Raw genomic sequence first — 11736 nt, forward strand, 5'->3', positions numbered from 1 at the left:
AATGAAAGAGCAGATGACAAATACTTTCCTTTTCCTAATCCACAACAATCACAATAATATTAAATATTCAGTCTAAATCTTTCCAACACTTTTTACTGGATATATCTGGTGCAAAACAAAAAATAAAACCTCTCTTACTTTATTACAAACATAGTATTTTTCACCAGTTTACCATACATTTTGCCAGATCACTGCTCCATAAAGGTATGCCCAAAAACATATCACTGGGAGTAACACCTTTTATGATATTTCTGGCATATTTATTTGAGCATTTTTCCTTAATGAAATCAGTTTCTGCTAAGAACATAACTACATTGGTTTTGGAAACTATATTTATTATAACAGTATATTTATATATTATTATAATAATGGGGAATTGTAAATTTTCTAGGAGATTGTTGGGATTAGTCTGAACACAAACAGAAGTTTGAGGTTTAGTTTAGTTCTTTAGTTCTGTCTTTATAATTAGGCTACACTCCAGCTGTTTGACCTGTATTTAGTTAGAAACACATTTTGCTCTCAACGACTCTTAAATGTCATGTACACCTATCATGTTACCTGTACAAGAAGTTAACTGCCACCTTCAGCGGACTTCTATTTTGAAGAAAAATTACGAGTCTGCAGAAAACAGGAAGTATTATTTTGTGGGAATCTTTACAGACGTAAAAGTCATCCTATAACCAATCACAGACGGTCAGTTAAGTTTTACCGGGACCTTCTGTGACGAACGGTAGTATCAGCCAATGAAATGTGAGATTGCCATAAGTTTGACCAATCAATCTGTTGCGAATACGAGTAAGCGGAAGAAACGGCCGGAAGTTTACAAACATTAACCGAGCAAGCGTCATTTAGCTATTATTGTGTTTTATTTTTTACCAGCCGTCGAAAAGCGTCGATTTAAACAAACCTAGAGAAAAGATGGTTTGTGAAAAGTGTACGTATCAGACTGTTAAGATTCTTTCTATCTTCAAATCTAACCTACAAATGTGCTGTTAGCGAAGGCTGGAGATTCTGCGAAAGCTAACGTTATGTTATGCTAACTGTTTTCATTTCTGTCCTCATCACTGTATTGGTTTGTGACCATCGACCCTGCCCTTTAGACTTTAATGTAATAACGATGTTTGTGTTACTTGTTATTTCAGGCGAGAAGAAGCTTGGTAAAGTCATCACACCTGACACCTGGAAGGATGGAGCACGGAATACAACAGGTGAACTGATGGCACCGATTCAGTGAAAATTTGGTTTTGTCGGTAGCTATTATGCAACCGTAGTTTCATTCATTTACTGTATATGGCTACATTGGGGTCAGGTTTTAGACTTTAAAACTACAACACCAGTCGAGCCAAACAAACAAGCAATGGCGGAGTGGCAAAGCCTAATATTCCAAGCTCTCTTCACAATATAAATCGGGTTACTGAGAAATCATCTGCCATTTGAGCAGTTTTAGGCTTGAAGAGAGATTATTTCATTGTACAGGTGCATACGAAAGAAATGTGTTTTTATCCATCAAACACTTAAAAAGAAACAATTTAAAAATGTTGCATTACTTGTAAAATAGGCGTGACTGTCTTTAATCAGGGAATAGTTATTCCACAAATATATACTACTTATTTTTCGAGCAAGACTTCAGATTTCCATAAGCACAAGTATTTGTACACCTTAATTACATACACTAACTTTGTGATAGGCAGGTACACAAATCGTAAAAGGTACTATTGACTTATGATATTAAGTTGTTTATCTCGTACATTTGTATACATTTACTAAGGTAGTTACATACCGTACTTGGGCTGCCACTAATATCTATTTTTTAAAAATCATTAATCTGTGGATTCAGTTTTTAATCATGTTATTCTAACTGCCCATCGCAAGTTCCCAGAGCCCAAGGTGACAGCTTGTTTTGTCTGATCTACAGTCCAAAACCCAAAGAGATTTTCAGTGTACATGAAAACAACAACAACAACAACAATAATAATAATAACAACAAAATAAATACTCTACAGAACAGAAAGCACTGCAGGTTAGTGGCTATGTGCCATGTGCCCTGTGGACTGTCATATTACCTTCGAAATCTTACTTTTTTTCTATTGTCTGCCTTTGCATGTGTGAGGGAAACAATAGTTATTTATAGCCTCATGTGGTATTATTCTGTGTGGTAGTTTCTGACAGAGTGACAATCAGGACAACACCCTCAGTCTCAGTTTGTAACGTTGTCTTCAGCACTTTGACATGGAAAAATGGATCCTTTTATCATTCTGGTCTGTTCTGTACATTGTGACATATTTAGGTTACCATGTCAGGTGTGACTCTCTACTTTAGCTAAAACAAAATAAAACTTCCAATACAGGCCAACTGCTTACCCTAAGACTTGTCTAATCTACTTCTATATCTTGCTGGCTTGATGATGTTTCATATTATATGCATATTGTGTCTTCTTTGTTTTGTTTTTAATGTGATACTCAATGTTATCACTGATCAACATAATTTTTTTTCTTCCAAAGTTCAAATCAAATGATAATAACTACTTTGATTACAAAAACAAGCTTGACCTCTCTTTTCTTATTTCTTATTCATAAATCTTTTATACTATTTGTGATTTCTCTTTTTCTTTTAATTGTGACATACTATAATGTAATGTTACTTAGATGATGATGTTTAATAGAGTTCCTTCTGCTTCTTTCACTCAGAGGGTGGTGGGCGTAAGCTAAATGAAAACAAAATCCTGACTTCTAAGAAAGCCAGGTGAGTAACTCGCTAAAGCTCGACTTTAAATCAAAATGTTATTTGATTTGACTCATCACTTTGTTTCCATCATTATCTCTGTTTTTATCTACAAGAAGTCACACACAAGTAGTTTTTATCAACTCACTCTTATTGTTGCACATTAACATTTAGCATGGTAATTTCTCCCTCCCTCTCAGGTTTGACCCTTACAGCAAGACAGGCTTTGCTACCTGCAGGATCTGCAAGAGCTCAGTTCATCAGTCTGGATCACACTACTGTCAGGGCTGTGCATACAAGAAAGGTATTAACTCACTCACACTGGACTCCATACTGAGCCGAAATCCTGATGAGTTTTATGTTCCACTAGTTTTTTTCCCCCGTTGGTCTCATGACTTGTGGAATCTTAGTTAAAACAACAAGATGCTTGTATGTTACTCTCCATGGTTGGTTCACCTAAATTGAAAAAAACAAAACAAAAAAACATGTCTTCTCACCTACTTCTTCTTGTATGTAGCAATGCAGTTGGTGTTGGGTTCATTTTGCCAGGAGATTTCAATGTCCCAGTTACCCTGTAAAATCCACACACCTCACTGTGATCAGGCACTATTTCTTCAGAAGAAAGTAGTTCAAATGAAAACTGTTGACAAGGATGTCTGTGGACTTTTATAGGATTGTTTGAATATAGTATGTTTGCTGCAGCACACTTCAGTGTCTATTTCTGTTTAGAGTGAAAAATGAAATCCAAATAAGCAGGCATCTCAAAAAGCATATCTTGATGAACCTTGAAGCAGACAGTCTCAACTGCAGAAAATCAGGTCCTATAAAACCTCTGTGGGCATACAATAAACAGTATAAACAAGTAAAGGGCAGGTTCAAGTGCAGTGCATGATGGCTTTATTACCTGATAGTTCCACAAACATGACATGACTTCAGTGGACTCCAAAAAAACTTCCTACCATAGTGTTTTGGATTAGGAAGAAAAGGGTATTTACAGTTTGTATGTGCCACTAAAAAAGCTGTGGGATTTGTTTGTTTTATAATCCACATGTGGACTTCACTGTAGGGAGGTTAGACAGAAAAGTCACATTAAAGACAAAGTGATATAACAAACCAATGTTTAAGCCCCATCTCCAGTTCATACGCTGCAGAGGGAGGAATATAGTCACCGTGTATGTTGCTAATTTAATGGACCTCACCATATAAATTTAGCATGTTTTAACTGTTGCTCATGGATATTTAACATCACAACTGATCATTTTGCAAACCATGCTGCTGTGTTTTTGAAATTTGAATGTATTTTTTTCTAACTTTCCAGGTATCCATTGGTTTTCATTAATTTTTATAGGGTACGAAAATCTGTCAGCGCAGTATAGAAACATCAAGTGTATTTCCTGTATAATAGCCCAAAATCGCAAACTTTTGTCAAAGTTACATAATTGTTGGATTAAGAAAGTGTAGACTTTTCAACTCAATCTGTAATTAGCTCCTTTACCATGCAAACATTATTTAAAGGGGCTATAATCAACATGTTTATATCAATGGATCACATGACTACTTGTATACGAAAAGGGTCACGTGTAGTGACAAACCCACAGAGAATCATTATTATTATTATTTTTGGTTTTCTGGCCTGCAACGTGACTGTTTTGGTTCAGTCTCACTGCTCTCATCAGCGTTGTTTTCGGCCGCAGCCGGCTGCTGTTTTCAGCAAAAAAAGCTCTAAAAACTGTACACTACCTGCCTGGCACCAGACAACGTTAGCGACTAGCATTTAGCAGCTAAAGAGACAGATATTTCCCTCAGGAATTGGTGGTGACCAAAAACAGAGCAAAAGGAGAGTCAATATTGGAACTACATTCATCTGGTGGACACAAAAACAACTCCAAATGAATGCTTGTTGCTCTGTGTCTGCAGGATTTCCTAGCGACCCATAACAACTTTATAAGCTAAGATAATACAGTATGTCAGTATTGTGTTCACACCTTGTTCCCGTTGCCCCCAAGTGACCAAAAAATCCATTATTGCAGCTCTAACATTGGCAAAAATGGATGCAGACTTAAACAACTCAAGCAAGTTTCAATAATGTGATAACTGATTTTCATACTGTACAGAAATGAATAGAAACTAAAGGCGGCCTGCAAAGGTAAAAAAAAAAATTGACAACTGTAGCACGCATTTAAAAATAGATCTGCAAAAATGTTAAGAAGCGTAAGCCAGCAAATGCACCAGTATGGTTGTTTACATTTTCTCTCTACTGATGTGTTTTTTCATTGCTTTTCTCTTTGTTTCCTCCATTTTTGTCTCTCCAGGAATCTGTGCGATGTGTGGAAAGAAAGTTTTGGACACCAAGAACTACAAACAGACATCTGTGTGACAGCGTGCCGATCAGAGAACAGTTCCACGAGTGAATAGCAGATGTGTGGATGAGACTGATTGTGCATGTCCTCTTGTCACATTTTCAGTACCATGTCCTGTCATAGACACCTATAGCTCCTTACTGTTATTCTTCTTACCTGCGTGAAAGAGAAAGATTTGCCTACTTATTATATAACGCCACTGGAACTATTACAGTGGCCATACACAGGGAAGCACTGTTGTCTCCAAATACACCACCAGTTATCACCTGCTCCTCAAGTCGAGGCTTCTAGATTTTTTGTATATTTTAAAGTCAATACTTAGACTTGGATTCTTTGCTTTTTAAAAATGATTTCCGTATGTAATATATCAAGTGTTTAAATTTTTTTGAGTGAATTAAAGCATTCAATATGAGGACATTTGACAGGATTATTTTGTACCTCTGCCTGAAGCCATTATGGGTACAATTTTAGCCTCTTACGCACAACATACCCATGTTTGTCCTGTATGCCTGTAATAATTGGTTTACTCTTACATAATCATATTAGGAAACTGTATGCTGCACAATCGGGTGTGTCCTCCCCCCATCATTGCTGTCGGGGATACAGGTTATAGTTCACAGGTTGTCTGATGAAAGGCCTCTGATATTTAAAGGCCATGTTCTCCCTCAGGCCTTAAACCACATGTGCACACACTTGCTTTTATGTCTCATTATTGATTTATGCTGTTATACCACAGCACAAAAACAGCACCAGTCTCAAAAAACAATCTACTTTGGTTACAAGTGACTACAACTATAACTAGTTATTTAATTCTGGATCCTCTAGTTTGCTTGTTATATCACTGCCCTTTTGCTCCTGTTATTCTGAGTTGTAGTCCATTCAGGGACATTGGTTTAATAGCCCAGTTTATACTTGTTACACAGCCAATTCTAGAGCCTTCAATGCTCATATCATGTGGATAATGTCCAACACTGATGCAAAATAATCTCGAGGATCAACTTAATAGCTGTTTCCCAAGTCCATACTACATACTTATAGTATACAGAATGTACTAAATACTATATATACTGTTTCTGCAGTTTGTATACATGAAGTCAATGTACCATTTTGTACTAAAAATGCAGATTTAGACTTTTTAGGGATGGCTTTGTCGGTCTGTCGGTCTGTTTACCACTTTGCTCCAAACTGAAATATCTCAACGACTATTATATGGATTAATTGCCATGAAATTTTGTGCAGAGGTCTGTGATCATCAGATGATGAAGCCTACTGACTTTCCCTCCAGCGCCACCAGCATGTCAAAGTTTTCACTTATCCTGTGAAATATATCAACATCTATATGATGGATTTGCACAAAATTTGGTACAGACATTCATGGTCCCCAGAGGATGAATTGTAATCACTCTGACCTTTCATCTAGCACCATCGAGTAAAAATTTGAATTGTCCAGTAGTGTTTTATTACCAAATACCTGCAAAACTAATTTCCATTAGCCTAAGCTGTACTTTGTGTTTAGTGCTTATTAGCAAATGTTGGCATGCTGACATACTAAACTAAGATGGAGAACATTGTAAACATTATATCTGCTAAACATCAGCATTTTAGCATTGTCATTGTGAGCATGTTTTCATGCTGACGTTACCATATAGCTCAAAGCACTGCTGTGCCTAAGTACAGCCTCACAGAACCGTTAGTATGGCTGTTAGTCTTGTTTAGTTATTCTTAATCTTGTCACTTTTCCAAAATCCATTAGAACTAGTATGTAACTGTCTTTTATAATGTCATTAATGAAACAAACATAACACACAGAAATGTTGCCTTGCTGTTATCTCTTATTGACATACACAAAGAAAGGTTTGACAATTTTCATAATGTTTCTATCATTTTATTTAAGCAAAGACTCTTCAACATACAGTATATGCTACAGTGGTCACTGATAAAACCAAAAATCTATTCAGTACATCATTTATTCTACTCTTTGGACAACAGATATAATAATTTGATTTGTATCTTAAAAATGTCATATATTACAAAGACTTTATAAATGTGTTTTATAAATGACACAGTTTGTTAAATTATTAAAATCAGTGGATTCTAAATACTATAATAAAGCAAGGAAAGGTGCAAGAGTACCACTTTGCAAAAGCACCAATGAAATTCCCATCAAAAAAGAACAAAACAGAAAATCCAATTAATCCTATTGTCACGTTACAACATTGCACTCAGGTTTCATACTTTATAACAACAATATTGCCATGTAAGACTGTAAAATATCTACCAAAGGCACCAAGAATGCAAGTCTTATATTTCCTATTATGTTCACAGTGATTTCAAATGATGGATTTCAGCAGCAGGACTGAAATCTATCAGGCTTCAGCATATTGAGGTAAGCTCCAGGGTTGGCTTAGATCCTGCATCAAACAGCAGCTTTATGTTTCCTGCTACTGGTTTGTGTGTTTTCTTAAAAAGTCAGATGCGGATGCACTGTTACTCTAGAGCTTTACGTGTGCTACTGTTTAAAGAGTCTCGGGTGTGAATTGTGTACAGGATTTGTTAGGCGTGCTGTGAAAGAGTCAGGAACTCCTCCCGGGTTTTTGGGTCCTCTAGGTAAACTCCCAGCATGGTGCTCGTGACTGTGCGGCTGTTCATCTTCTGGACGCCACGCATGACCATACACATGTGCCTGCAAACACACACAGACACATGGTTCAGATTTGACATGCTTTGAGGAAAGTCCTTGACCTTTAGAACATATGTTTAAAGGGGAACGATTTTACACATCAGTCCGTTTAGGGGTATTTGTGAAAAAATGTTGTGTAAAGTCAGTGTCCATTGGGGTTGAAGACTACAAGTTTGAAAATGAACAAAACAATCTGGGGGTGTGGAGTTAGCTCCTCAACTCTGGCTCGAGGCTACATTAGTAGGAGTGCAATGCTAAATTTGTGCCGTACTCTTTTAAAGCAAGTAACTTTTGTTGAGCAGCCACTGTGGCCACAAGTCACAATAATGGGCTCGTGGTAAATGCTAAAACATAGTATTAACAGTAGCAAAAGTAGACATGAGTCATAAAGTCAGCGAACTGACTCAGTAATGTATGTTATAGAGAATAATTTAGCTGAAGTTTGCTAACATTAGTTAATATTTAGCAACCAAAAGCTACTGGTCATACCAGACCAAATAAGGCTGTAGCAGAGTGTATCGAATTGAGCAGGAGTGCGTTTTATTGCTTATGAATTCATTTGTAAAAGGAAGACTGTGTTAATTCTGATTTTAAAAGTTACATAGGGTACATGCCAGTTCCCTGAATTGGATCCACATTTTCCTCACTTGGGACTGAATGGAAATGACAATTAAAATGTGTTTATTGCTGAAAGACAACAGACTCTCCTTCTCTCCCTGACTATAATATTATCCATGATACAGATTAAAAGGGAAAATAACTGGTCATGATGAGAAAAATCTTTCTAACGAATGAAGGTAATGGTTCTTTTGTTAATTGACCTACACACACACACACAACACAGACCCATTACTTTCAAATAGACGGTGAATCAGACATCTAATTATAAAACCGAGGAGTATTATACCTGAGTTGGTTCTGTTACTTGTCAATTTCGGTATAAAATTGCAGTGATGTTGTGATGCGATTTCAGATTAGTCACTAACAGATTTCCAATAAAGGAGTGTGTCTGACTTCCGCCAAGGTTGGTCTTGTGTATCCTCAATCATGTCTCCTCAGAGAAGAAATAAGAGCATTGGAACGGCCTTCATGATGACGGACCGAAACGATTTTCGGGTCAAGCGAGGAGCGGGGAAAGATCAAATAAGGGAATTGACTTTAAGGAAACATGACCTTTTTAGATTTTGCCTGTGAGGTATTAGGGCAGCTTTAAATCATACAGATGATGATGATGAAGGTGGTGTGTGTGTACTTACGCTGCTTCAATAACCACAGCTACACCTTTTGGCTGCAGAGCCTCTGATATTCCCATGGCAATCTGCTTGGTCAGACGCTCTTGAACTGAAAGAAACAAAATCATGGCACACGATGGCACACATGTAAAAATGATAACACCAGATTGCTAGATTGATAAACTTGTTGGGTAAATGAGAAGAAAAGTGCTGTGACTATATGCAAAGCCTATTAATATTGCATAATTTCTTTGGTCGCTCACCTTGAAGCCTCCGACTGAAGATCTCCACAATCCTGCAGAAATCAGAACGCAAGCAAAGAGTAGAGGATTGATTACAGATCAGGTGTAATAATGATTAATCTTTTGATAAACACAGACTGGCATCAGTCCATGACCTCCAGCTTCTACTCTGGCCAGCCAACTGTACAGACCCTTCATCTGTTAATGATTCACCCTAAAGAACTCTCTGAATCTGTCGTGCAAGATTCAGCAACAGCAAATCTGTCTAAAAAACCCAGTGACACTGTTACTGTTATTCTGGGTTTGTATGTTCAGAGATGGAGTGATATTTTAGGAAAGGGAGAGAAGAAGACAGACAGAGAGGCTGTGAAAATAACTGCTGATTCCCACAGGTCCAAAGGGATTTTCTCATGGCTCGAGAGCGGATAGAGTTTAGATTCGTGTCTGTGAGTGTGCTTGATGAGGGGACTAGATGATGGCCACTGGGCTTAGACTTAAGCCTCCAGGTCAATGCACTGAGATAACAGAAGAACGCAGCCACCCGGCACTAACACCAGAAACATACAGCCACAGTGACAGCAGAACGGTATGATGTGTGTGTGTGCTGTGTTACCTTGCCAGCTTGCTCAGTCCCACCACTTTTTTGTTGGGAATGTACCCGATGTGAACCTGGAGAGAGATGGCAGCCATTGAGAGCAGAGGTCACATAATCAGAGAAAATTATTGCAAATGTACAATGCTTAGAAACACACACACACACACACACACACACAAACTTACCTTGCCAAAAAAGGGCACCAGGTGATGTTCACAAAGTGAAAACATGTCTATGTCCTTCACAATCACCATCTCATCATGGTCTTCATCAAATATGGCATTGTTTAAGATGTCTGGGGGCACAAACACACATATATACACTTATCAAATATCAGAAAATAGAGCAAATTGTGAAACTATTTGCTCTATTTTCTGATATTTGATATGTCCATGATTTTGACATGTCCATTAAGAAGACATCTTCAAATGTCTTGTTTTGTCCCACAAACAGTCCAAAACCCAAATATACTGCATCTACAGTACTATCATAGAAAAAAACATCAAGTCTTCGCATTTGTGAAGCTGGAACTACTTAACTTTTGGCATTTTTTGCTGAAAAAATAACTTAAAGGAGTCATCAGTCATGTTATTTTCTGTAGATTGACTAATTGTTGCAGCTCTAAATTCAAGATATCTTTTATAGCTGCTGTAATCTAACAGATTTAGGAATCAAATTATAGTCAATAGCCCTGCCATAAAATAATAGGCCTACCTGACTACAAATGTTAACTTTTATGGAAATGACTTCTCTAGTTGTTTGTGCATAGCTTCATTATTATTGTACATTAAGTCCCTAGATCATATAAAGGTGTTCATATACTTCTGTATATGGAGGAGTAAAAATATTATTAACACCTTACAGTTTAATGCAATCCAATGCAAATTTCAAACTACTAGGTTACATTAAAGTGCAGGGGTTTTATATTTTTCTAGTAACTCAACAGTGGATTTTTCTCATTTAATCGATAATAGACAGAATAAGGAATAAGAAAGAAGTGACCATATCACATTAATGACCGTCTTATAATCACACAGGAGCATCTTCCAGTGTAAAGCCCACAGAGAGGAACCTGTTGACTCACCGTCGATGGTCTCATGGTAGCCCTTGGTGAGGAACTGCATGGCCTTGGCGGCGCGCAGCGGCGTTCGCAGCAGCCCCTGTCGGTCCGTGTCCTCCCCGAGCTCGCGGAGGATGCTGGTGTAGGCGGCCTCGAGCGCAGGTAAGCGGGACATGTCCTCGGCCTCTTTGCGGGACGTCTCGTGCTTGCGGTGCACGGCGGACTTCTTGCTGTCTATGATGAGGTCGCCGAAGCCGCTGTTGCAGTGGAACTCCTCCACGGTGTCGTTGACCTTTCCGTTGCAGTGGCCGTTCATGTCGGAGCGCTTTTTGACTCTAGAAGAAGAGAAGAAAAGCTGGGAGAAGTCCTAAATGTCTGGTAGACTACCAATGTTCCCGCTGCTCGCCGCGTTTATAACCCGCTGCCGCGTGCGCATCAGTTTCCCATTCGTCAAGGTGCAGCCTACGTCAAACATTTAGTTTCGTCAGCAGCAGGGTTAAATGTCACCACAGAGCACCCCTCCCAAAGCAAGTCTGCATCCCGTCACCAGGCTCTCCGGTGCTCTCTGAACTGGAGCTTTTAGGGTTAGACCCCTGCAGAAAACCGCTCTCTTTAACGTTATGTTAAAGATGAAACTCATTCACAATACTATGCACATATATAATATACTGTGTAATATCTTATTGTATATTTTATATTTATGATTCTTGACCTGCAGTACTTGCTATATATTTCCTATATTTCTACTGTGTTTATTATTTTGCACCAAAACACCAAAGCAAATTCCTCGTATGTGAAAACCTATTTGGCAATAAAGCTGATTCTAATTTATCATTGATTGAAATA

General features: G+C 38.0%; 2 protein-coding genes across 2 annotated transcripts; one reads left to right on the plus strand and one right to left on the minus strand.

Moving 5' to 3' along the window:
• The first annotated feature begins 772 nt into the window (after positions 1 to 772).
• On the plus strand, positions 773 to 5493 carry cript (cysteine-rich PDZ-binding protein). The gene is made up of 5 exons (XM_044178663.1): positions 773 to 934; positions 1143 to 1208; positions 2688 to 2742; positions 2922 to 3025; positions 5034 to 5493. Exons 1-5 carry the CDS (start codon positions 919 to 921, stop codon positions 5096 to 5098), a joined length of 306 nt encoding a protein of 101 aa, XP_044034598.1. The 5' UTR covers positions 773 to 918; the 3' UTR covers positions 5099 to 5493.
• Positions 5494 to 6950: 1457 nt separating this feature from the next.
• On the minus strand, positions 6951 to 11339 carry gch2 (GTP cyclohydrolase 2). The gene is made up of 6 exons (XM_044178662.1): positions 10915 to 11339; positions 10016 to 10125; positions 9849 to 9904; positions 9257 to 9288; positions 9018 to 9102; positions 6951 to 7764 (listed from the first exon to the last, which is right to left on the minus strand). Exons 1-6 carry the CDS (start codon positions 11204 to 11206, stop codon positions 7635 to 7637), a joined length of 705 nt encoding a protein of 234 aa, XP_044034597.1. The 5' UTR covers positions 11207 to 11339; the 3' UTR covers positions 6951 to 7634.
• Between the last annotated feature and the right edge of the window lie 397 nt (positions 11340 to 11736).

Source organism: Siniperca chuatsi, linkage group LG20 (assembly GCF_020085105.1).
Source record: "Siniperca chuatsi isolate FFG_IHB_CAS linkage group LG20, ASM2008510v1, whole genome shotgun sequence".
Classification (NCBI taxonomy): domain Eukaryota; kingdom Metazoa; phylum Chordata; class Actinopteri; order Centrarchiformes; family Sinipercidae; genus Siniperca; species Siniperca chuatsi.